We start from the raw sequence: 27956 nt of genomic DNA, 5'->3' as shown, positions 1-27956 counted from the left end.
TTCCTGCAGAATCAACTACCCGGGAAGGAACTTTGCAATGAGTGGGCAGGTAATAAAAAGCTTCATTTCACCATGATGTTCTCAGGTTCTCTAGGTTCCTCTTTACATGCTAAACCTGAAACTCACATGGACTAATAATAGCAAGGAAGAATTGATTCCCCCACCGCATCAGTGTTAGCCCTCGTACTGTTCAGAACAGCAGTGGGGATGATACAGTCGATATCCCTGCCCCAAGGGTGGGGTGAAGAATTCAAACAACCACTCATTCCTAAAGACCAGAGTTCAGAAATACCTTAGACAAAGAAAAATGGGAGTTTTGTAGTCTTAACCTAAAAGTAGGTTTTTCCACATCCTAAAATCACTATTTAGAATGACCTGCAGGGTTGCCTGTGCTCTGAGGAAGTCTGCGACAGGAGGAGGAATAAAGCTACCTATCACACATACGACACGTTTGCTAACTGGGGTGGCAGACAGGAAGTTCAGTCTCTAAGAATAGGTTCTGAATTCTAATAAAGATTTAGGTATTTGATAGAAAAGTTTACAGCCACAGCCTTAATGCTCTGTCCAGTGGAAAGAACGGTTTGCTTTCACCTAAAATGTCTCCCAGGCTCTTAAGAGCGGGAGAGATGGAACTAGGCGAGTAAATTGCAAAAGCCATCCCATTTAGCTGAGAGGGATCACAGGGAAGGTCAGGACAGTTAATCACTACCCATTTGCTGAAAATTACCCATAAAGGTAATTAGATACACAATTCTCTTACAGCAATTAGCTCTTGTTGATATGAATATGAAATAGGTACCTAGTAAGAGTTAAACCTGTAACGAAAGAAAAGGAATGAATCAGAACAAAGAGAGCATTCAAAGATGGAAGCCAGGGTAAGTTTGGGCGATGGCCAGATGTTCGAATGTATGTTTGGAGGACTAGAGTATGCTTTCACAGGTATTATTTGGCCAAACTGCTAAAGTGTATCAGAGAAACTGAGATTATTAGAATGGAGCCCAACACAATTTAACAAAGCATGGTAAAAGCAGATGGTAGCGTGGCTATCAGATTAACTTTGTGTAACGGCTGTGGCAAATCCATCATGAGGTTTCCCAGGCTCTGAGACAGCCTGACTAGAACTGGCCCTACCAGCAAATTGAGTTTACTTCAGAGATGAAAATTTTTCTATTCCCTCATTATACAAGACCAGAAAAGGGGCGTAGGGGGAGAGTGTCTGACATTTTCTACTCTTTCAAATGGTATTTCTCTATAGTGATAAAAGCCATTAATCTTTATCAATGAAAACTTGGCCGGGGGAGGGGAGTAATTACAATATCTGGTGGCATTCTTTCAGTTTTTCAACAACTTGTTCCTCCGGTGATATCTAACTCCTTCTCTTGGGCTTTCTGCACCCATAGGAAAGGGATGAGAAAGCCGGGCTGCAACTCTGAAAAGGCGCCTTCAGCTGCGGGGAGCAGGGTTCAGGTGTTGCTCAGGCAAGCAGGGGCAGACAGGAGCAGCCCCACTTACGTGCCCTTCGCAGCTGCCCACATTTCAAAGGAGTCACACAACCAAGCGTAGGAGATGACAAGCAGTGAGGATGGAGTGGTGGGGTAAGCCCACAGCTGTTATTTGGGGCTGAAGCATGCTAGTGGAACCGCATGTGAAACTGGTATCAAGCCTTCGTGTCCCAGATGACCTCAGACAGCCCCCAGTTTGGAAAATATTCATGACCTCATCTGGAAGCCTTCCCACAAGAGAAGTAAAGCTAAATCAAGGCCAATATAAGGAAACAGAAGAACTTACAGTCTGGAGGTTTCTACATTCTAGAGGATCCTGTACAATTTCAGAAATGATTTAGACAAAAATTATTTCATATCGACAGGAACTGTTTGAGCCTGAAGGTAACAGCTGCCTATTGGGACACCTTCAGTTTGAAATAAAGTACACTGCAAAAAATAATCTAAAACCAGATAGCTGTATGTACTTCGACTGTCAGTTTCCCCCTCCTACTGTTTGTAGCATCAGAATATGGCATCCCCCCCCCGCCTTGTTCCCCCCATCTTTAATATTTTTCTTTCTCCTGTTACTGTGCAAAAGGCCCATAACAAAGAACAGCAAAACCCGCCAGCTACCTGCACAAGGCAATAAACAGAGTACATCAGGTAATCCCTACCTGTAAAACAAAAATAAAATTTTGTGATCTTTTTCAAACCTGTTTTCCTTCCAATTTCCAACCAACTTTGGAAAACAACAAAACAGAATATGCACAGTGCTGCCAAACATACAATATCATTATCTTCAATGGGAGTTAAGGGGCTGACTTTGCCTTAACAGCAATTTTATCATGTCAGAACAATATTCTGCACGATATTAAAGCAACAAGGATTGTATCTAGTCACATTTCACCCTTTCTCCTGGGAAACACGTGATTACACCTGCAGCCACTTGGTCTTCCAGAGCATATCGCTGCTTCTTTACACTGCATAAACACTCTCCCCATGTCAGCTAGACTGAATACCACATCCACAAAGGGAGCAACACAACAGCAAAATATAACCAAAGGAAGACAGGCAAAGCTCTTGCTTTCCCAAACAGAAAGCCAAGCTCTGAGCAACTGAGAATATGACAGCTACGGGGTTTGATCAACAGTACCAGTAACCATGCAAAGTGAAATTTGTGTGCTATGCACCAGGCAGGTGACATTTGACTACAAAAACCCGACAAAACACAAACCTTTTCCACAATTTCTCAGTCATTGTGGCTCAGCTTTGGCTGGGAGGTATTATGCGTTCAGAGGAAGAAAAGCCTTTGAGGCTTGTTCAGTCCTTAGCTTCTCAGATGCAATGGGAATACTTTTAAACTGCTGTTGAGCAAAAACCAATCTCTCACTTCTAAACCCTTTCACAAAAATATCTGCATATAATATTCATAGAGAGTTTCACAAGACAAAGTTTAAAGGACTAATCCAAACATTCTCCGGATGCAGATACATTTTTTATTTTGAAGCCTGGGATTGCAGCCATTGCTTTTAGTCCCTTTCCCTTTTTTTTTTTTTTAAACAAGGTCTTTATCATGTGATCTCCGAAACAGCACCTCAAGGCTGCATTTATTTCGAAGTCTAACTTCCCTCAGTGTTAGCAGAACACTTTAGAATTAAATTTGTTTATAGAGTCTAGTCCCAGATCTTCATGAGACTCAGTCATTTAATAAGATTGCAATAGGAACACGGACTTTGTGGCTGAAGAACATACTTAAACCAAGAAAGGAGAACTGATTTCCCTCAGTCTGGAACCTGGAAGTGTGCACATTTTCTCTGAAAAAAAATAGAAAGTTATAAAAGGGCAAAGGTGAGTATTCAAATATTGAAGACAGTTCCCAGTAAATGATGAAACTGATGGATTCACATAGGTCTAACCTTCCACAGCATCACAGTTAATGTATTTAATTACTAGATTACATTATTCATTTAAGAAGAAATACTGTTTTCTCTGTTTCTTGGGTCCTGAAAAAAATCAAAAAGCTTGATCTTACTTGTACAGTATAACTCTGCTATGGTACTGAATTTCACAGAGGTGCCTGTGGTGTGGAAAAGCAGAGTTAAGATTTCCTCAGTTTGGAAAAAGCAGCAACTTCGCAGACTTAAAACATACATTGAGAAGATACAAGAATAAGCGAAATTGCCACCTAATGGTGAACCTGTAACTTTGAAGCAGGTTTAGCAGCCAGTACACAAGGACACAAATGCTGCTTTGGCCTGCATGTCTTGAATTTGGATTGACAATCATCTTCAGCAACATTTAATTATATGTTGCTTCCTACAGCCCTGGCTGCTGGTGAAGCAAAAGTGTACGTTTTAAGTGACAAAAAACATCTTCATCAGCGATGTGATTACTTTCTCAAACTGCCAGTTTTATGCCACAGATAAGAGACTGCACAACAAAGAATACAATAAAGCCAAAGTTCAGTCTTGGATTTTTTGAGGAATTATGTCATCTTAACTTCTGATGAAAACTACCACCATTGGAGGAGCGTAGAAATGCTACTGAGTTCAACCAGCTGAATTACTCCACTGATAGTGCTTTACTGGACATCTCTGCCATTCCAAAACCAAAGCGCTTTCCTTTCAGTCACCTATCCTTTGTGTCATGACCTGGTGGTAGAGCTCCCAAATCACTTTCCTTAGTGACTCAAGTATGGGCAGAATCTGTGGCATTCCTATGCATCAAAACAAGAGGAATCTAGTCCAAATGGGTCAGTATTTCCTTCTCCACTTTGCTGAAAGAATATTTAATAGCACCTCTTTACTATGTTTCCACTGAATCCCTAATAATGTTGGCCTATTATCTAAAGCAGGACACAAGTTAGTACTCTTGAGATCTATTCTACAAGTCACTTCGTGATTTTCCTTTATTTGAGCTGAAAGTGGTAAAGAACATCATTTACCTCTCTTCAATGACATATTTTTAGATCTTCGTGTATGAAATCATTACAAAGCTAAAACCAGTATATTAAAAGGAGGTTGCAAACAGAAAAATAAAACATAATTGACTCTTGTATCGAGGATATTATGCATCAGGCATAGACACATTTAGAATCCACTTCTGACAGGTCATTGGAATCTAACTCTACGCTATCAGCAAAGACAGCTCAATTTACTCTCCTTTTTAATGTGAAAGTGAGGGCCAGCAAAAGCTGTCAGACTGACGTGATGGAAGACGAATACCTAGGATGCATATAAAAAAAATACTTCCTTCATCTAACTCTCTCTCCAACTTGTTATTATCTTAAACTAACAGAGTCATTCAAGAGTTTAAAAACTCATAGCTTAAGACATGAGCATCAATCCCCGTATCTCTGGAGAAAAGAGATGTTAAGCTCTTCACCCACAGAAGCAGACATGCAGCCTCTCTTGCACAAAGAGCAAGCCACTTCTCTCTGTTTTCAATATAAAGTGATTCATAGGCTCTTACACTGGGCTCAATCGTGATCCTGAGAGTTGCAATACTACCGGTATGGTACAATATGCTCTGCTTTCTCCTAAGGATTCCTGGAGGGGCTGCGAGGGTACAGGGGGAGCCCGGAGGCTGGAAAAGCTGTGTGCATTCAGGTGTATTAGAGAAACAATACCCTTCAGTATATATTTCAAGTCTATTTGAAGACAAAAAGAGTGTAAAGCTTTTTCCCAAAGGGGGTGCCTGTAGGACTTTAGCAAGTCAAGCGGGCCAGCAGCTGGTGGGTGAGCAGAGCAGGCGATGGGACCCAAAGGCTGTGGACCCTGGGGGCTGGTACACTTGCTCGGACACTTTGGGGGCACAGTGAGGGGCAGGTGGCAGTGCTGCTTGAGGCCATTAGATGGCAAAGGAGGCTGCAATTGACTCACTTATGCCACTGAAGCTGACAAGTACTTGTTATGTGTTTTTTCAGCAGTGCGGCTCCTCGCGGGGTGGAAGAGAAAGCAGAGAGATGCAGCAAATCCCAGTCGTTCTCCTGTACAGTGTCACTGCCACCAGCTCTCACCGCTGCTGGGCAAGGTCCCAAATTTCCACTCATGTCTGCACGAGTTCTGGATCAGTGAATGCTGTTTTAAAAAAAGCTTTTCCCAATTTACACCTGGAAAGGATTAGACACAGCTCTACACCACACGGCAAAGAACATCCTGTTTTCTAAAATAAGCAGTTGACATAGTCTGACCAAACATGTAAAAAGGGTGGGTCTCCTAATAGGATGGCTTTCCTGTCCTCAATCCCATTATTTGAAGTCCTCAGCACAATTTGAAAGCACTAAGATGCCCTCAGGAATGCCTTTTGAACTGGCCTACTTTCACAGCAGAAACTGAGACAGAAATAGGAGCCAGTTTATGCAGTGTCACACTGCAAAGCCACAGCAGTGCAGGGACACAACCCAATGCCCTGAACTACTGCTCCTCCACCACTGGGCTGCTGTTCCCCCCTTTTTGGATGATCCAACAGCTACCTGCCACCTCCTTGTACGCTTCATCAGACAGGCTCTGACAAATTCTCACAATATCAAACAAATCAAAATAATGAAGAAGCAAATAATTCCTTTGGAAATTGCAAAATAATCCAGAAGCCTAAAAATAATCCAAATCTGTAAGGGAAAGGGGACAGTTCTTGACATCACTTGAAACATAAATGATAAAGACTCTATAGATATAACACCTGTTTCTCTTCCAAATTCTGCAGACAAGGATAGACTCAAAAGGGGAGGCATTGAGGCACAAGACAGTTTTTTAAGATTTCAATTAGCCTTTTATTTGGACTAGGATTTATTTACTGCAGAGCTAAGCATCTCTCATAGTTACAGATTCTCTATTTATATCTGCTAACTGTGCAAATTTCTTGATTCCCTGATTCCAGACCAGCTGCTGGGCACAGCTGTGCTCCAACAAAGGCTCCAAAACCAGCAGGATTGCTGCAGGACTGTCATACTTCCCTAATTTCATCTGCATCTGGAAGAGGAAATCACAGTGCTTTTCTCACTCACTCCTGACACAGCTCAACAGAACGACACCAACCTAATTAAAAAAAAACAACAACGCAATAATTGATGGCCAGTCGGAGAAGCTCCCAAGCTTCCACAGCTTTTAAACGGGGCATTAGCACTTGCTCCACAAGGTATAAAGTTGCCAACACAAAGAATATCGGAATCTAGGTGTACAATCAATTGCAAAATCCTTGGACAGAGCGTCCTGTGAACAATTAGACATGCGGGGAGACCAAAACATGGTATTTCAAGCAATTTAGAGTCTGGCAACAGAGACGTTTCTGTTTAATGGAAAGAAGGGGATGTAAAAGCAGAGCAACTAGGCAGAGCACCAAAGTGCCTCATCGACACACTGCAGCTGTATGACCACATACGATGCTTTTTAGCATCTAAATCTTGAAGCAGGTTTTAAAACATTAATTTCATACTCATGTGGGCGTCGAGCTCAAGGTTGCAGCAAGATCAAGGCCATACCTAGGAGAGGGCACTGGCACAATCTCTATGTAGCATGCACTACTGGGTACCTGAACCCTGTCCCTGCTTCCCACCAGTCACCGGCAGTGTGTGGGCTGCCGCAAACACTGTCCTTACTTAATGGCCTCTTCACACCATAGGCACGTATCTTACGTTTTGGAATTTTACTCTAAAAGCTGAGGGGCCCCTAAGCACTACACACGGCAACCCTGAGGTTTGTCAGGATTTACTGCTTTTGCGCATCAGAACCTAATTGCTTTGCCAAAGATCAAGAAAAGTCCATGACAGAGCAGGACTAAATGCAAGTGAACTAAATGGCAGACTACATTGTTGTTCTTGGTTTTGGTTTTTATGCTGATAAGCAATATCTGGCAGTCAGAAAAGCTTCTGTCCTCCACCTGCCACAAAGGCAGTTGGCACTACTCTTACCTGCTTCTGCTCATATATTGGCTAGACAGAATGAGCCTTACACTAAGCTCTCCTTTACCAGCAACCTGGAAAGATCCTGGACACAAGTTACACTTCCCTATACTTCTTCTCATATGAGTCTGTGAATACCTCTTCTAATTCAGATTTGAGTTGGGATTTAAACTTTTCGGGCAACAGCTTTTTTCGTACAGTGTATTTGACAATACGTTCCCTTAATGACATTCTTTTCTCATCTGATACTGTAACATATGCTACATAATATTGTTTCTAATTTGCCTAAACATGGAGTTTGTTCCACAGTTCTTTAAGATCCAGAAAGCAGCTGAGGTACGAAAATGTTACTTTTACACAATAAACTATTCTACCCTTCCTAATTCACTATGAGTTACTATAATAAGTAATTACATTAAGAATCAAACAAAATATACTTTGGGAATCAGCGTCTTGCATATCTTATACTTTTGTTTGTGTTCTCACTAATTGGGGTAACATACCCAGTCATTAGCAGGGTTTAGAAAGAAAAACAGGCCTTTTGAAGTTGAAGACATTCCCAGGTTTTCATTAATCTGAGGCATACATTTCACAGATCCGTACAAGCTAGAAACAGAAGAGCTGGCTAGATCATGCAGCTCCCTTCCCTTCCTTCCTTCTTTGAATGCACATTTCATTAAAGCATCTGCTGTTGTAGCCATCCTAATTTCCAATGTCTAACTGATGGGATTTCCATCCCTTCTCTAGGGTTTCTACTATCGCAAATCAAAGCAAAAAGAAATACAGCTCATTATCGGGATGCTGTCTATGATAATCAACATTTTACTTTCTTAATTTAACCCAATATTCCACAGTTAGGGTCCTGCAAACTTGCTTAAATCATTCCCCTTCCTTGGGACGGCAGTCCTCCCATCAGAGCTGATTCATCATCTTCCCCTCAGGTTATCATTTTACCAAGCAATACATACTGAACTCTTCTAATCTTTCTCCATAATTCCTCCCTTCAGCCTCCTGATTATATTTCAACTTGTTGGCCGGTTTCCTTCATATTGTTGTATTTCAGCCTAAGCTGCTTGACAGCACACTCTTTACACTTTTTTCACTTTTTTTTTTTTTTTAAATAAGAAATAGCCATGGAAGCTTGTTAAGGGAATACACTTTTTATACTCACATTTCTACTCATGTGACTAGGAATACTTCTCAATAGAACACCTGTAGCTGAGTATCCAATGTCACTTCATTAGTATACCATTTAACTGGTGAGGAGCTGATATTCAAGCTTATTATCTTGGCAAAGGTCAATGGGTAAAACTATTTAAGGCTCCCTTCTTGTGTGCTCTGTAAATCTCATATCACTATCAAGTTAAATACATTCAGCCAATCGCTGACACACCATACAAAATCTCATCATTTGTTTAGTGCTTCATAAAGGGCAATGAATAATTTTACCATTTCAATGTCAAAGAAACTAGAAAGTTTTTTCCCCCTGAGTTATTCAAGTCTTACGGCATTTGATCTACAAAAGGTTGCTTGTATACCTCAAAAAAATCCAGCACTGTCTCTCAACAACCACACAAGGATTGCATTAGTATTGCAGGTGTAGAAAAGTAGCACAAGACAAAGTCACTTGTATTTTAAAAGAAAATCCCTGACCTTTAAGGATTTTTAATAAACATTGTGGGTCTGGGCAATGTTGTTCTTTTGGGGATATAAACTCAAATTATTAATACACAAAACCAAAAGCTGCCCACATTTCTGTACTGATGAAAAATAAAATACTATGTGTCAACTAGCAATAAGAAGAAAATGGGTTACATAACACAAAAATAAATATCAATCACTAGGTCAGGTTTTCTACCAGTTCTCTGAGCAGGATGTCCATTAAGCTCAAGAAAAACTATGAAACAGAAGGTCAAAGATTAACAAAAATTAACATTTTTCTGGTCTTCAACTTTTCTCATCCTATAATCTGAAGTTCTTAATGATTCATGAATTTTTCACCTTGCAATCCTTCTATGACTTAGGAAAGTCTCAAGTATCTGGGTTTTTTTTTGCAGCTGGGAAAGAAGGCACGGAAAAATGAACTTGTCTGTAGTGATACAAGCCAGAAAGAGAATCCCAAGACACGTCTATATTGTATGCTTTCGTGAAGCACTGAATTAGTGGTGTCCCACATATGTCAAGGCTTGTTTTGTGAGAAGCCCCAATCAAATTTACTCATTAGCCCAGCAGTGATGCTGAATTTACATGACAAAACTGCCCGTGCTCACACAGTTCACCTGCAGGTACTGCCAGTGGAGCAGTAAGCAGGTGGTCTTGCAGAGCAAACAGGACCGCACGCACAGTCGCACAGGGTGCTTTGTACCCAATAAGCTGCGACACACCTTCTGAACAGCACCTGTGAGGCCGCTTTGCAAAAGATTTCCAAGTAATAGCATTCGTTGTGCTTTTACCCATGGTCCAGGGGAAATCGCTGCGTTTAAGCTCTCACTGTCAGATAACTTAAGGAACAAACGAACATTAAGGAAATGTTAAGGCTTGTACAACTTCACTTTTGTCTTATAAGCACATCTTTACTAACTTCTTCCATGTATTAGTTAGTTGGAGTCCCCTGGATTCTGGCCAGGCACACAGGGAATGATAGTTGAGTGAGTGCAATGCTGGATAAGAGAGGCTGACCCGTGGGGAGCTGTACAGTAATCAGCTTTTCATTACTGCATGGCTGAAAGGCCAAAGTGATTCATCAGTGCTCTTCTGAGTGGGAAAACAGGAGAGGAGGAGAAGATGAAGGAACTCAGGTTCTGATACAAATTATCTCTATCCTATCACAATATATAAGTATTTATCTCTAGGAACTGCTAATCAAATATCCCAGGACTATATCACCATGTCTGTAGAGATCTGCAAATATTATTTTCAAGACATCAGATAGCTTTTTCAAGGTGGAAAAAATAGCTTAGTGACCTAAGAGTCTAATGACTAAATTATCTGATATCTAAGATTCAGACTTTTAAATCCCAGTAAAGTAAACGCAACCCCCTCAGCCCTGGTCTCTGGCTAATTAGTTTTGTAATCTTGAATCTTACTGTAGGTACCTTAATTGTTCTGTATCACAGTTTCCCAAAACGTAAAATGATAATGATATCTATCTCTTTTTGAAAATACTTTGCATATATGAAAAAATGGCACTTGTTTGCATAGGATTATCATTTTGCACCCTTATAAACAGTTTAATGTGGGTTTATTTAGCTTATTCTGATGGCCCAAAGACAGTTAGAGAGGTCAGCAAACTTACTGGCTTTCTCCCAGCTATGACCTTCCGCGTTCCTTGTAAGTTTGAAGGCTTCCCCACGTGTCATCTATATGCAAGGATACAAAAATTCCCCCAAGCTCCCATCTCTGGCTTTTACAGAAAGAGGGTTAATACTGTGAGATTTGGCAGGCCCCACATCACTATGGCACAGAACAGCCTAAAATCCATTGCCAATGTGCAAAGACAGTCTCAAAACCAATGTTAGATGGGTTACAGTTCATTGCCTGAACACTTGTTGTCCTATCTCCCCTCCCAGTTGTATCTGGGTGGTCCTCCTTCCTGCCCTGAAGCCCTCCTATGTAGCCTTCACCAAGGAGTTGCTCAAGCATGTAACTCAGGAGCAACGCTGAAGCAGGAAAAAACAACAATACACGGCCACTTACAGGCTCCCAAACAGATGCAGGGTTATAGCTCTTGGCATGTACAATCTCTTCAGTGCCTAACAGGATACCCCCTGTTCAAGGGATCCACATGGGAGAAGAAAGGCACGGATGCCACACAGCTTTAATAGGATTTTGTTGATCAATGCTTTGATGGAGCACATTGATGAAGTGGATACAGGCCAGTATCTCTCCCTAATCTGAGCGACGGGGTGTCTGGGGAAAAAAAAACCCCAAACTCTCAGCAGAAGTGACATGTTCAAAGCTGCTTCTCCTGGAAGACTTACTGACTGAGGCTTGGCTGGTGGCATAGACTAGGGTAGGAACTGTAGGCAACACACACACACAAACTTTTATGGCTTCTCAGAAAAAAGAAAAAAAAAAGTAGAAAAGAGAATAGATGGTCTCAGCAAGTTGTCACCAGCCAGTGGGAAAAGACAAAAGGAAAGAGAAATCACAGCGGTGTAAATCAGCCTGAGGAGAAGTGGCTAAATGAGGATGCTGATTGCTAATCTACATCCTGTCACTCTGGCTTTATAAGCAGGTTAGCTCAAGAGGCCATGTGTGCAAAAGCAGCCCCATAAAAGCACTGTCTTTCCCAGTCTCATCTGTATTCACAGCAGACCAGGTTTTCACTTTATGGCTGCAATGTTCTTGTTTCTTCTGCAGGTCCATTAGCACCGTGCACGTTGCACAGTCAATACCAATTCCAGCCTACACTTTTCTGCCTTTTTTATTTGGACACAAGTCCTTCTGTCTGCTGGATTCATTACTCTTCGACATGGCTATTTGTGGTATTCCTTTATGTTTCGATTTTTTTAAAGCAGCCCAAGTGCCTTTGACTTTAAATAAAAAAATTAAGAGATAAAGCAAAACCAAAGCGAGCCATTTAAAAAATAGCATGATAAATCATTTCTGTTTCTCTTTGCTCTAATTCTTTCTGTTTTGCTTAACTGCTTTAGCCGAAAAGGTTGCAGGCTATAAAATGACACAAGAAAAAGATACCAGCCTTTTGTTTGTCAAAGCTCTATTCATTCCTTCCCTTGTCCCCTTTTCCCACATCCCAAGCAATCTTCCAGGACATTCCTTGCTTTTCTGCACCAGACAGAAAAGTGAAATTTGATTGGACTGTTGAGGTGGCAGAAAGAACCTGACAGGCTTCGGGGAATGGCAATACAAGCATTTGAACAGGATACGGAACTATGATGTTGCCTCAGAAAAAAAGGAGGGTGACAGAGAGCGAATCTCCATTCCGCTGAACTCTGGACAATCTCCACTCCCTTCACCAAGGTGGCTAATGGCAGCTCCTTCCTGTCACAGCGCTGCTCCCAGCATCAGGCTGGGACTGGTGAAAAGTGAACTGCCAACTATTACCTGTGCCTTACTTTATCCACATCCTCAGCTGACCAAACCAAGGAGAAAAGCTAGAATTATTAAAATATTATTAACAACACAGCTTCGAGGCAAGGACCTTGGCTGCAGTGCTAAATCATCCTCCAGTAACACTTAACAGGGAGGGAAAGGCTAAAATTCAGCACTGGCCAGTCTGCCAAGAGGACAGAACAATCAAGTGCAAATGCAGAATAAAGGAGATTTGCACAAATTGGACATGAAAGCTGACCATTGGAAATGGAGTGGCAGTGACTTTTGGGGTTTAGATCAAAAAGCCGGACTGCAACAGAAGACAACTTCACCAGGGAGATGGTAACAAAAATGTTGAAAACCTGGATGTTTCCATGACTAGGCACTAAATTGTTAGGCTTCCAAATCTACGAACCAGACTGTACAATGAGATTAGTCAAAGGACTCCAGATCTTTTGAAATTTCTTAATATGTCAAGAGTCTTTCCTTGGACCTCATTTTTCTCTTCAGTCACAAACATTCATGACGGGGAGATTAAAAACAAAACCCAAAACTAACCAATAATAAAACTATAAAATATTTGAGATGGTTTTTGTATTCTTGCTTTCTTCTCACTATTAAGCAAGCATATGCCTTTTGCCAATCGCTTGTTCGGGGGCAAATCTTGTCCTTAGGTGGCAGATGATACATGCAGCACAATCTCTATTTTGTTCTCTTCAGCTCAAAATCCTGTGCTCTGTTCCCCGACCTGGGTGTGCTGAGCTGCCTCAGGGCTCTTTCTGTCTTCAGCAGTCACACAAGCAACAGGGAGGAAATCAGAAGAAGAGTTCCTCCTTTCACCACTGTAACTTTGCAGCTCTACCAAAGACCAGGCAGGTCAGGGAAGACTGACCTACCTTCTAATCTCCAATGTAAATACTCCTCCAAGAGATGAATAAGGTATATAAAGGATAGCTACTCTCTATATATTTCTCATTCTGAGCACAAGCCTAGGACTCCCACAGCTGTCAGTCTAATGTGCTTTTCAGCTGAGGGCTGAATTGTCATTTTCCATTTTTACTCATTTAATGAAAGGTAGCGGATAAAAATTCACTATGTAAAATACCATATTTTTCTTTTCTCAGCAGTTTGAAATGGGGCCTGTGGCTATTGGGGTAGTCGACTTAAAAGTCTGATTCTACATTACTCCATCTGAATCCTAAACTCTACTGCTGAGATACAACTTCCAACAGTAATCCCCTCCAACCCTCCCTGTCCTTCCGCTCCCTTTAGCAGTATTGCAACGTGAAGGATTACAATTCTTCCTTGTTCAGAAATGTAAAATGCTAAGTTGCGCACAAGGACACAAGATTAGAATGGTAGGAAACCCCTACCCAAAGGGCCCAGGCTGATCACAAGAGGACTTTACCTTAACAGGCAGAACTTCAGAAGTCAACAGCTGCAGGCCATAAAAAATGGAAGCATCATGAGACCAACAGCACTTATTACGAGGCTGCTTTTCTCATACATCCTTCCAGCTGCTGTGTCTCTTCAGTGCGATAACTTTTGCATTAATGTGATGGATATCGCCCGAGTTTTGCATTTTACCTGTCCACCTACTCACCAAGTATAATCATCACAAAGCAGGAAGTCGCTTTGAAACTCGCATTAAGATTTGATTTATCAGGATACAGTTTCCTTTATCTGCACCTTATCTCCCAATTTTAACCTCCTTGTTCTTGATTACCCAGAAAAATAAAAAAAAGAGGATGCTGGTAAGGAAGCAAATAAAGACGATGAAAATTATCTTTCCTTTACACATTCTCAGACCCTTTAGCAGAGTGAGTGAGAATGATGGCGGCAGATTCACCAGGACCCCCTTGTGACCTATTTTGTGGAATAAATACATATGAGAGAAGGCAGACAAACCAAACAGATCTGGGTCAGCCAATACACACCACCAAGTAGGACCTTTCCATGCTTGTGGTGATGGCTGTGCTTTTGCATATCCTCTCCATATCACATAATAGCCTCATCCAAACAAAGTGTCCAAGGGCTGACTGCCTATCTCCACATGGAGAGAAAGAGTCAATTAAGGGAGCATCATGAATGCCAAGTCTTTCCTCTCCCCGAGATGAATAGAGAAGAAGAAATGAGACAGGAAACGCACTGTGCCAATGCCTGCCTTTCAGCTTGATGGCTTCAACTGGGCAAAGTAGAGAGATAGAGAAAGCTAAGTTCACAGATAACATCTCTAAGGTCTATATAGTAATTTTAAATATGGGAAATAATTTTTCATGAAAAATTAATCTACTTCATCCTGGCCACTTCCATGAAGATATTCCCATTAATTGTAGGGACAATTGGCAGTCTCAGCAGAAAAACAAACTGGTCTTAATTGGAGGGCGTGGAAAGAAGCGGGGGTATGAAGCCACAGGGAGTGAGATCAGCCACTAAGCAATAAAAGACTCAAAGACACCATGAAGCCTGAAGCTACTCTTCTACCCAGTGTCATCAGTTCATCTCTAGACACCTGACAGATCACAGCAGACATAGTGCATACTCAGAGTAAGCAAACCCATTCTGGATCATGCATGGGACATGCCATTATGTCTTCCTGGGAGTTACCTGGGAAAGACAGTATGAGAAGGTGAAAAAGCGTTTCCTTTCTTCATGGTGACTTACCACTTCAGATGATCCAAGTTTTAGTAAATTCTGCCTTCCCCTGATACAGCGTGATCCAGGCAAGACTTACCTGCTATGACAAGCTGCCCTTTAATCTGAGAGTTATCTGAGCAGCATTGTGCCCTGACTTATAGATAGGGTATATTTTGTGGCTTGCATTAAGGAGAAGTCATTGTTCTGAGCTGCCATTTATAAACCAGCAGATAAACAAATATGCCACTACAATATTAGTACTGTAGAAGAGGCCTATACTAACAAAAATGTAAGATGCTAAAAAGCATTAACCAAATGTTCTTACTCATCTACCCACCAACATCTTTTTTTATTATTCAAGTGCTCTTTACAGGAGCTGACAGTGGCACAAAAACTAATACAGCTCTGGATAATCATATTTCTTGAACTGGGAGGACCTTGTGAAAGCTACACTCAGCAATAAACAGCCAGAAACACAGAAGTTTAGAGAAAAACGGCAGAAATTATCTACTTCTGTGCCATCAATTACCATATTCAGATGAGATAAAGAGCACCTGGAGTACTAACAAATTCACATGCAGCATGGAAGGCGGGAGTGGCCTTAAATATCAAGAGCATATGATGATGGAGACAGGATGAAGAAACAGCAAAGAACACAGATAAAAAAATCATACCCATGTTATTATAAAACATAGGAGAGACAATCAATTGATTTTTATACGGTCTCAGAATTTCCAGCTGCTCAGCAGATGCTATTGGAGATTGTCACATCAATGAGACTCTTCGAAGTTAAAGTTCAACAGCCTAAAGACCATGAAATGATCTTTTCCCCAAAAGATGTAATCACCCTGACTGCAGAATTAACTGCACACTCTTCTGTACTAAGGATATCGCAAAGGCATTACAAGGCAACAAATGCCATCGCTTGTCCTGGAAACAACATATATTCAGAGTGGCTTTTGACTGAATGTATATATCTATGGACAATAAAGTTATGATGAGTGAAAAGGATCACAATATAAATCCACAGAAGTGAGAGACACTGAAATTTTTTGTTCATATTGTTTCTCTTCCCTTACAAGCCCCACCTTGGCTATGCTGTCCTTACCAGAGCTAGCACAACTTCTCGTGAGCATCTTGGCAATTGTTTGCATGTTAGAACAGAAGTTACCCCATAGAAGACAAGGAAAGGACGCAGAGATGGAGGATACGTAAAAGCCTAATACAGTAGAATAATCCAGCACTTACACAACCAACAGTAGCCTTCTGCTCTGACACCCGGTCATTAGGGAGAGATACGAGGGAGCTAAGCACAGGAAGCGCAGGCCTGTGTCTCTTGGGCAGAACTGTGTACAGCGTATACCACCGCAGTAGCTGTTTGGGGCAGCCACAGAGGGAACAGTTACAGGTGTTACAAATAGACTGATGGCAAGTGAGAAAATGAACTTCTTGCACAAATGCCCTTAGCAAAAGCTAACATGCCTCAGATTGTGTTCAATGGAGACTTTACTATAAGATTAGTGAGGAACAAATTGGGTGTGAAGAGATTGTGTGAACTCTCTTTCTAAATTCAGATGGAATCTTTTTTTCTGCAGTTTGGAAACATTTGGGGAAATTGTACAATACGGACCTATCTCGTAATAATAAGTCAATGAACAGATGAGCTCTAGAACAGACCTTCTGATTTCTGACGTCTTTCACTTTATCTCATGAAATCATAAAAATCATTCTGATATTTTGACTTTCCTGAAGTCTTTGAATATTCAAGATCCAGCAGGGATTAAAAGCATTAAAACACTGCAGCAAAGGCTTTTCTCCTAATGCGTCCAGCACCCCTGGGAACTGTAAGAAAAATCTATTCTCAGCAGTTATCTAGCATTACACTGCAGACTCAGAAAGTCTGGACAGTCCAAAAATCATCAACGCATTTAGGGTTTTTTTAAACAAACCTTCAAATATGTAATCATCATCAAACATCTACACTAAAATAAAAAAGAAATCTATGCCGCTACCTGTGGTTGATACAACAAAGCATGCAGCACTTAAACCATGTAGTAAATGATTTTGTAGCATTTCTTATTACCAGTAATTTTACAACATCTCCGTTTATTGCATACATAATGGGCAGATGTGTGTTGTCATTAAACTGTTCTTAGCAAACATTGCTATAAAGGTACTTTGCAGGTAATAAAATGTGTAGCCCTATGCTCAACATCAACATTGCCAACAGCAGGTACATTGCTGTTCATAGTTTGCCACAAAACACAGAAAAAGCCTGGTTTGCTCAGGGTGTTAAGCGACCATCTGTGAGCAAACCCAAACAGGAAGGGACACTGGTTCCAGCCCTTGGGAGGAGAACTGGAGTGGAATATCTCTGTCTTGCTGCAATGAACACTGGGTGCAGCTCAGCCAAAAGAAAGGCTTGAACAAGACTATTTTTTTCTTAACTGGAAAGGACTCGGTCTATGTCCAGTTCTGAGCAATTAACTTCAAAGGTTTAAAATCTAAACCTCAGTGTCTTATTTCAGTCTTAAATGGCCAGCAGCCTCATACTAACCTGCCTTTTCTAATCTTATCTGTATACACCTTTTAATAAAAAAAAAACCCCAAACCTCCAGTCAAGGCAATTAAGTAGGAGAAAGCATTAAAAAGTGAGTGATCAACATCTGATTTTCATTGGCCTAAAATGATCTGATTTTAGTTGTCTTTTGCTTTATATCTCTCCTGGGTTTTTGCCCTCTGCAGTCCCTCTTACAGTGTTTCAGTAGAAGGAAAGTATGCAGAGAGCTTTCAGGATCTGCAGAAGAACAGACGTCATGCACCTTTTTGAGTTGTCATGGTATTTTCACTGCAGCTACAGAAATCAGTTAATGTGAATACAACATACATTCCCTTCCTCCTGCTTGTTTAATGCCAGGGCTTTGGGGTCCTTTTCAGAAAAGTCAATGGGTTGTGAGGAGGTACTTGGTTATCACAGCAAAGTACATCCTCCTCCATGAGCCAGATCCCAACTCCTACCTCTAACACTTTCAGTGCATTTAACAGGGGGCCACAGTGAGCTGATGCTGCAACTGATGTCAAATACTAACAAATTAGAAGCCAAAGGGTACAGAAGACATTAGTACTAAAAAAAACTAAAGATCCTTCACAGTAGCTGCACCAACCCATCCCTCCCACCCTCCTGCATGTTTGTAACAGCCCTCCAGCCCTCCTTGCTGACAAGACTTGCAACTCACCCTGGGTCCAGTATGAGAAGGTAGTTCATATGCAACAGGAGGAAGAGTGCTACCCATTGTGTTTGAGGTTCCTTTTTGTCAATTCTTCCAAAGCCTGGCCTACGTCTGATGACTGGAAAGCATTTGGAAAGCATTCCCATGGATTTCAGGTGCTTTATGTCCTTTATTTCAAACTAACTAGCAAAATGGCAGATTTGTTGGAACAAGGTACTTCAGAACAGATAGGCTGCACTGCAGACACTGTTCTGTGACACTCTTATCCTTTTTAAAACCCTAGGATGCAAGAATGACTAAATAACTACCCAAGAGTAAAAGCTCCAAGGTATTTTTTCCCTAATGCCCAACACACCACAACCCAAGACGTAGCAACCCCAGTACAGAGCCTCAATATCTCCTTGCAATCATAACTTCCATGACAAATCCACTTTGCTGTGCCTGCCATTAATCTCAGAGACACCCAAAAACTGCCTTTCAGTCTAGGAGTCTTTCTGGCACGATTAAATCTTGCTCTCCACCATACATACTCTAATCAGACGTAACAAGAGTGCAGGAGAGCTCAGGGAGCAGGGGGAGGCAAGATCGTTACCAGATTACAAGGCACACGGAGCATCACTTGCAAAGGGATTGTGTCCTGTCTGTTAGCTTCTTTTCTAGTATTTTGCTTTATGCCCCCACCCCAAACAAGATATTCTCTTTTTTGTCAGCCTAGTAGCCTTGGCAGTTTGGCACCGTCAATTCCTCTGCAGCAGATACTTACCTTCTGGAGTGCAGCAATACTGAATTATCAGACCAGAATCTCCACATAATCAATAAAAGGAGACAGGGAAATCAACAAAAGGAAACAAGATCGTGTTATTGCTTTAAATTTCTCCCGAGAAGCAACCACCTCCCTCCACTGACTGCACAGGGAACTTACACATTTAGCACAGGTCCCCATTGCCAGGCTTCTACATATTTAATCTTAGAATACTTACCCAAGGCATCTAAAGGAGGTCACAATACTACTTTAATTGAGTTCATGCCACTTGCAAAGCCAGCAGTCTTATTTCCTAGCTTGGTGGACAGCCACACCACTGCTCCCTTTCAACAGCTACTGTGGAATCTCTGGAGTTTCAGAAACTCATCCAAATGATGCTATGTTTATAGCAGCTCCTTAATTGTAACAGTGGCTCAAAAAGGCTCTTCTCACATATGATTTCCAGCATTGTCACGCTGAGTTAGACTGGGTAGTAGAGAACCATTATGGAAAAATGATAGAGAATGGGAATCTCAAGGATGTAAGAAAACAAATAACTAACAGTTGTGTTACCTGGTCAGCACAGACTCTGGTGGAAGGTGTGAAATGGGGACCACGTATCGCTAATTGCCAGCATTTGCTGCTGCCTTTGCTTAGCACCACAGCCTGGCACTGAGCACTTCAGGCCCAGGAATCCCACTGCACTTTCATCTCCTCACCCTTCTGTGTCACCTGCCACTGGCTACAGAGCTGGAGAGAAACACAATCTCAAGTGAAATTTATGAAGGCTGAGGAGAGTCTTGTTTAGGTGAAGTACTTTGTCCCAGCCTTTCTGAGGATCAAACACTAGCATCCATTTATTCTAGTTTCTACGGCAAGGACTTGAAGGTAAGTATACCTGATAGAAGCCTTCATGACCTGTCTCCCAAGAATATTCATTCCTAGTCAGTACAGGAAAAACACGGTTACCAAAAGAACCAGAGCAGTCCTACCAGCACTTTTGACTCCCTGCCATACTCCCCCTGTGGGTGGGAGGCATGTCAGACATGAACTGGCCTTTGCCATGTCTCATCCCATCTCTTCTATGCAATTTCAGTTACCCCAAGGAGGGACTACATTACCCTTAGAAGCTACAACACTGACAGAAGACTGAAAACACCTTTGTCTGCTTACATCGCTGCCAGTACTGAATGACCGATTAGACACCGGAATTGTACAAATCAATTTGAGGCCTTGGCAACTGTTCCCTGTTCTGTGCCCTATCAAACTGCAGCCACAGCAAGGCCTCTCCACCTGCACGGAAGTACTGCCTGAGCAGATCACTGCAACCAAAGTCTATGATGCGTCCAGTGTAACTGGCTGACTACACAGAGGTGTTACTTCACTGACAGGACAAACTCCCACAGGCTTTAGATATAGGTGACATACTGAATGCTGTGTATTTGTATTGTTTCACCATGAATAAAAAGAACCCAAACCTCTTTTCTAACTATGAAACAATCAATTTCCTTTTCTAGTCCCTTTTAGATGTGTAACAGTCCTTTATATGGCAAAGCATAAAATGTACGAGAAATACAGCATTATAAATGTAGAAATGCTATACGTGGACATGGGAGATAGACTTTACCATCAACAACAAATGAATCACCTGCTTCTCTCCTTGGAGTTGTACATGTCTTGTATTTTTAGTACCTTAACTAAATATTAAGTATGCGCTTTGCTTTCTGATAAAGAGTGATTTTCCCGGTAGCCAACAGGCATAGAAGATTCTTTATTCTAGGCTCCCCTGCCCCTTAACCCTTTACCGTACATCTTGGGCTGCAGACCCCTTCCAAGAGTTACACTCCTCTCTTTTAACAGGCCAGAAGGCTCAGAACTCAGTAAAGTGAGTGAAACTGCCCTTCTCAGGTAACAGATAGTAGACTGGAAGAGAGGGTCAATAGCTGTCTCTTATTAAAAGAGCTAGCCTGCTCCTTCTTCATTCCTCCCCTTACACACCAGCCTGGCTCCCCCGTCCCATGGCAGCTCTTTAGTCACTAAGCAGAAGTGCCACTGTGGCATGGCAGCATCTCTCACTTTGATTCCCTTCCCAGTCTCTGTCTCAACTTTTCTCCTTCCAACAGTACTTGAAACACAGGCCAGCTGAAGTCAGGACTTGCAATGACCTTTGGGTGTCAGACCACGAGAATGAAAAATATCATTGGCAGCCTGCAATACTTTTGTTCTTGGAGGCAAAAATCACTGTGCACTAACACAGTTGCCTGATATCAAGTATTTGTATCAGAGAAATCTGGCTGCTATGTAACACCACAATAAGTGTTGTGGAGTCAAATATACTTCAATCTGCGCAACTTTTTTTATCTATGCAGTCTACAAACATTTATTCCCTGTAAGCTGCTTCTTGCATTGCCAAGGAACCTCAGGCATGAAAGCCACGTTTTGCCTGATGCTGGGCCTAAACCAGTAAGGGGTTTGTGGTTTCTAGTTACAGACAAAATGAGTTTCTCAGGATTAAGACCTCTGCCTACATCTTTTATGTTGTCCTGAACTACAGCATCATTGTTTTGATAACCTTAAATACGCCCGGATTCTAACACATATTTATTAGGACCTCAAGTTCCTATGCTGGTAGACATGCATTCATATGTGTACCTTTCCTATTCATACTGATGCTGGCCAGACCACGGCCAAGTTATGGATCTCAGGACAGACCTGAGATTCATTTATCCTAAATCAAAATGCTTACATGCTCTTAACCTACTAGTTTCTTTTCACTGGTAATAAAAGGAGTAAAAGCCAACACCATAGATATCTAAAGGTACATAAGATGAAACCTGTTCTTTATGTCATGTCAGGAGAGAGACATGAGACAAAGTCCAGAAAGTCCTAAATCACAGAGCTGGTCACTCCTAATACTAAATAAGGACTAAGGGCAAGTATAACTGCAATTTTGTGGGGGAACAATGCATTTATGGTAGCTTTCATCACACGTGTCCAAACCCTAATCACACAACAATTGGCCAAAACAATTCCGAAGGCTGTGGTTGAGAAAACCTCTGATATTTTTCAGAATCTTCTATTCCAATGTAGTCTATAAGAGAGAACTGCTGAGCTGCCATTGGCATAGCCAATGCCCATGAATCTTTCATTTTCACCCATGTCCTCATGGCACGGATGGCAGTGTTGATGCTTCAGCTGTTTTAAGGACCACTGGCAATTAACTACTATTGCTGCTTAGAGCAGCATGCTACAAAGTGCTGTCTGCAAGAGGCTTAATGAATGATTATAGATCTTGTGCTGTAAAACCTAAAAACTCCATCCAGTCTATAGGAAGAGTTTTGGTCATTAACAAAAACTTCCCGCAAAGAAGAAAATCCCCTGGAGAGTGAATGAATTACAAATCTCAATTCTGCCTAATATTTTATGCACTGTACCTAACTTTTGCATTCTTTCTCATAAGTGGTATAGTACTATGAGCTACATTAAAAAATGCATAGGGGGGACACTGAGTAGGAAAGGAGCTTCTCAAATATTTATGGCAGAAGCTCAAAAACATCCAAATTTCCAATTCTAAGACACATGCTATAACCATTAGGCAATGGTGCCAAGTAAGGTAATAGAAAGAAGGGGCTGAAAGCCCTAAGACTCTGCTAACAGTTTACAGGTAATTCTTGGGTGTGCTGTGAGTGCAGTTCAGCCAGAATGCAACACTAATAGCCAAATATTAACAGAAAGATTAGTTGCAATATAAGAAAACATCCTTTAGGGAGTATTTTCTTTTCTAAGTGATCTTAGCCCCAGCATTTTATTTTTTTTTTTAAATCACTGACCTACCTCGTTCTGAGGGTGGTACCAGCACAATAAGGATAAAAACAATTAATGGAACCACCTGGTATTTGAGAAATATATAGCTCAGATATCTTACATTAGTAAATTCCTTTCCACATGGCCTAGAACACAAACATTTTTCTTGCCCGTACCAGCATTACTTGTCCCTCCTATCTCCAATCACATCTTTAAATCACCAGTTGGAATGAGTGAGGATAAGATGCACAGAATCTCCCACCATCTCCTACAGATTTGCCTCATCAGAGGTGAACTTGGAGACATTTTGCTGTTAGTAGTATTTCATTAGCTGGCTTTACCCATAAACAGCCATCGGGGCAATCCTATCATGCAAAAAAAGAAGACAACTAGATAGATCTGTCCTATGCAAGAAAAATCCCCATAACTCAAGTTCATACTTGGAACTGTTTCCAGTAATTTGCCTGAGACTTCTCACGTGAAGCAGCATTTTCTGCCTTAGAAGACAAACCATACTCAGTCAAAGAAACTCTGGAACCTGAAGACAAGGTCTTCAAGAATGTTTAAGGAGTGCAGTGGCAGATGAAGAAGGTAAGCTCATGAAATGAAGGTGGAAAAGACTAGAAGGAAACGATCAGAGAGGAAACCTCTTCTAGTGCAGGGACTGGAACTTAGCATTGGGAAGACCAACAAGGGCAGGGGAAAGTCTCATGGAAGCACTAGATTTTGCTCTAGTTCTCCTGCACACCTTCACATCTGTGTAACTGAGGTCAGAAAACAGTTACAGCTTACCTCGCTCACATGTTCTACCCCAGTAGCCGGTGCCGGTGCAGTCACAAATGAAGCGGTTCCAGCCGTCCTTGCAGACTGCATTATTCTTACATGGGTAGCTGTCGCACTGCTTGGTGCTGAGGCGGGAGCAGGAGGACTTGACTCCTGCAGCATTCTGTGCCTCTGCCAGCTGCCGGATGTTCTTACTTCGTCCATCGATGAACAAGTCTCGGATACAGCCGACGTAGCCATAGTTCAGCATCGCTGTCCAGAGCTCTGTGGGAAGGATGAGACCCGCCCGGTTCTCAGGCAGCCCACCGAGGTACATGTCGCCTTCCAGATCTAGAATCTCACTCTCCCCACTAGCAGTGAAAGGGGTGCGTCTGCTGTTCACTGATATAGTACCTAAATGAGGAGAAAAAAGGAGACATCAACACTTTCACTAACAGCCTCAGTCATTTTTTTCCAGTATCTGAGTGAGGTTTAAGGTTCAGCGCAGGAGAGTGAAGACAGTGTCTCCCACACAGCTCCCTCTCCTCTTGAACCACAGGCCATAAGTACTTCCATGCAGTGACTGAACATCACGTGACTGTATCCCAACTTGCATTATAAGGTCACAAGCACAACAATGCAATGGGTAAATAATAACATGTAAAAACTGAGCATTATTCAGTGGTATTCAAACAGCAAAGCACAGACTTACTGAGGACATACAGGAATTTGATGGTATCAGGACTGGAGAGAAAAAAGATTAGTAAAAGCGTATCAATTCACACTACGCAGCTCTTCCAGAAAACATTTCACCAGTACCTCCAAAGCTGGACTTGGATGATGGAACTAACAGACTCTCATCAAGTTTGTAGATGACATCAAATTGGGGATGTGCAGTGGAAGAAGCACAGGGCTGCCATTCAGAGAACCCTTTACAGGGTGGAGCAAAGGACCGATAGAAAGATTTGATGTGAACCAACAACAACAAATACAAAGTCCTACACGTGGGGCAGAATAACCTCACACATAAGTACAGGCTGGAGATGAGCTGACTAAGGAGCAACTCTGCAGAAAAGGACCTGGGGATATAGTGGACAAAAGTATTTCCAGTGACAAGAGACAGCAATCACAGGCTGCAGCAGGGGAAACTCCAATTCCATAAGAAGGATTTTTCACCATGAGGGTGGTCAAACATGGGAACAGAAACCTCAGAGAGGTTCTGGAATCACCATCCTGAAGGCATTCAAAACACAACTAGACATTACCCTGAAGAAAGCCTAGATTTTGGCAGAGTTTGGACTAGAAATCTCCAGAAGTTTGTTCCAAAATAAATTATTCTATGGTTTTACAAAGAAAGTTAAGTATTCTAACTTCCATTTTATGAACAGGAAAATCGAGGTAGAGAAAGATAAAGGTTATCTCTGAAGAACAGTTGTGATTAAAACTGTAGTAGCTTCCATATGCTCCAAGCAAGTTGTGGGCATATTGCACTGAGGCCATTCCTATATATGTCAAGAAATTGTCCCAGCTCATAAAATAATCAGAACATATAATACAGAAATATAATCAGAACGCATGAAATAGGTGCAGAGAAGTGAAGTCACTTGTTTAAGGTCAGACAGTGCATCTAAAGAGAAACAGGGAACATAACGCAAGTGTCTCACATCCCAGAGCAGCGTACTCTTCAGAAGAGCATTCAGCAGCTTTTGTGATAGGGACATCTGCCCACCAGACACTCAGCTAAAAATCAGCAATTCACTCTCCCTAGCTATAAATCATTGCATCCAATTGTCTTGTCATTAAGATAGTCTGTCCTCAGAGACAACTATCCAAGCTTTAAGATTAATTCCACATCATTGCATTTTTATCGTACACCCCTACGATAAGGTGGGAGAGTTTAGTTAATAGAGTTAGCTCTATTTTGTGTCTCTGGGAAAAAGTGCAGTCGTGTACACGTGCTTTTTCTTCAGTTGTAATAGGTGTCTTCTTAGAGAACAGCACATATGACACAGACACAAGGTATTTCATGTGTGTGATGTTCAGTAATAATTTAGGAATAATGTCAGAGGCAGCAGAGTGCCAGAAGCAACAGAGGCGTTACAAATTAAAGGCTCAAAGAGAACCAAGGTTATTTGATGAATCATTTTGTAAAAACAAGCTGCGGCACCACAGACATTTTCCCTTTTACAAAGTAAGAAAAGAGAAGATGTGACAATACACCTACAGTCGTAAAGGCAGCGTGTGTCACAGAGCCCCAGGATCACAGCCTCCCTTCCAGCATCTCTGCTGTTGCTCCTCAAAAGCAGCATGTGGAGTACATATTACTCAAAAGACTAGAACAAACCAAAATACTGGAGGGCTGAGCTCCAGACAGCTGCTACTATGGAGAAAACTACCACCTGCAAGAGCCACAAAGGTAAAGAAACCCCCCAAAAGAAAAGACATACTGGATATACCAAGGAAAAGGGTAAAACCTGGAGAAAGAGCATGAGATGATGAAAGGGAACAGGCTAGACAGCAGCCTAACTTTCTTCCAGTGTTTTGTACCCTGCAACTATTCCTGTAAGGAGATGGTACTAGCTTGGATGCACAGCACTTTAAGACCAAGCTGCTGAAATGGAGAAATTCTGAATTGACCCTAAGAAGGAGCAGTCAAATGAGCTGACATCCTTTTTTTTTCCAAATGCCACATTTGCAACTCTGTTTAGGTAAATCAAACCCCATCTTGAGAAATCAGAAGCATCTAAGCATCTCTTTCCCAGTCCCTTAGGCACTTCATGCAGGGCTAAAGAACAAACAGACCAAAAGACCCCAGCTACTGAGGGCAGAGCTGGCATACAAAGCAGTGCACTGATGCAACTGTAGACAAAACCTTCCAGTAAGATTTTTAGTGTCTGAGAGGGTGGGACAACACATGTGTTTTGTAGCTGATGACCAGACAAAAGCATTGCTTTGTGTAATGCGCCCGGTCTTCCCCAGCTACAAACTGTGGCAGGTTTTGTGGACACTTTCCCTAAGGACAGAAAGGTTACAGGACGCTTGGTGTCCATGTCCACGCTGTCAGCTTCTGTCAGAGTAGAGAGAAAAAACAGCTTTTGTTGCTCTGGCAGCCAACACAGACCAAAGACTAAGGGGTCTAGAGGTGCCACAGGTTATTCCAGCATGACTGCCATGCTTCCCCAGCATTTGCGCTCCTGCCTTAGTACATTGCAGTAGTGAATATTTGGATTTTTTGGCTACTTTACTAAGCTCAGTAGAGCGTGAAGTTTTGGACTGTTACAGAAATAGGAAGAAGAAGGGGAGAGATGACACCTAATAAAGGCCTGGCAGTTTTAGTTAAAAAAAAAAAAAAACACACAAAAAACCCACATCTTCAAGGTGCAACCGTCCTCTGGTCCGCACATGGGAGAAAAGCTAAGGACTAAACAAGAAGAGATCCTGAATTTCCTTCTCACATTTACCAAAAGTACTACTGGATAAGAGTGGTTGATGCTTCCTAAAGGTATGGTGTCAAGAAATCAATGCCAGTATCCTAGTTTTCTGAGGAGACAAGACATCAGTCGTAGGACCATTAACCCAGTACTTGTCGTCAGCAGAAAATGCAATTAAAAAACATCAACAGAAAAAGAGAAGACAAGAACATACAAATGTGTTCATTCTTGTCGAGCAAAGCTCTTAATTCAAAATCTGTTCTCTCTAATCAGTGTCCAGAACATCACAAACCTCCCTGCCGAGCAACCAACAAGTCGGTCTTACAGTCTCCATCAACCAAGTAGCAATGCTGTCTGTCACACCCTCCTCGTCCAAATGAACACGCGTTCCTCTTCCTAGGTTTTTACAGACATTCTTAGCAGAGAGGTTAGTGTCATTTCTGTTTCTTCTCCTTCTGCAGCTGCCTCTCCAGGGACCAGACAGTCCCCCAGTGAGCAAGAAAAACTGAAGGCAGCACTGAATGCAACTAATTGAGTTTATCCTTGGAAGTTAATTAAATTTTAGCAACTCTAAAGAAATCAAAGCTCCATTTATTTATTTATGGCTTCCTTTATAAAATGTTCCTATCGATGTCTTTAGTAGATAGCAACATATAACCACACATATTAAGTCCTAGTGGAGCACCATGCCCAATACAAAGAAACTCCTCGCATCATCAAAGAAAAGACTAGCTTCAGGCAAAGACTTGTTCAAACAGCTAGACTTTGCGTGGTATCTAAAAAGTCAGCTCTTTTGAAAACGCAAGGGAAACAAATTTTAGTACTGTTCTCTCTACTGATGGCATTCAGCAACTGGAAACATAAAATAGGGACCTAAAGCTATCATCTGCAGATCACCAGACAAATCCCAAA

At 41.7% G+C, this 27956-nt stretch overlaps 1 protein-coding gene across 1 annotated transcript in view; it reads right to left on the bottom strand.

Annotated features, from left to right (window-relative positions):
• The window catches only part of NRXN3 (neurexin 3), a gene marked incomplete at its 3' end in the record, with an annotated part of 723331 nt that overhangs the window by 429716 nt on the left and 265659 nt on the right, over positions 1–27956 (bottom strand). Inside the window, exon 9 of the mRNA XM_009887058.1 lies at positions 23644–24027. Within this exon, the coding sequence (XP_009885360.1) occupies positions 23644–24027 (384 nt within the window). The remainder of the gene's footprint in view (positions 1–23643; positions 24028–27956) is intronic.

The sequence above is a fragment of the Charadrius vociferus genome, unplaced genomic scaffold (genome assembly GCF_000708025.1).
Source record: "Charadrius vociferus isolate BGI_N301 unplaced genomic scaffold, ASM70802v2 scaffold14, whole genome shotgun sequence".
NCBI classification, from domain to species: domain Eukaryota; kingdom Metazoa; phylum Chordata; class Aves; order Charadriiformes; family Charadriidae; genus Charadrius; species Charadrius vociferus.
This window is presented reverse-complemented; position numbering and strand designations above follow the sequence as displayed.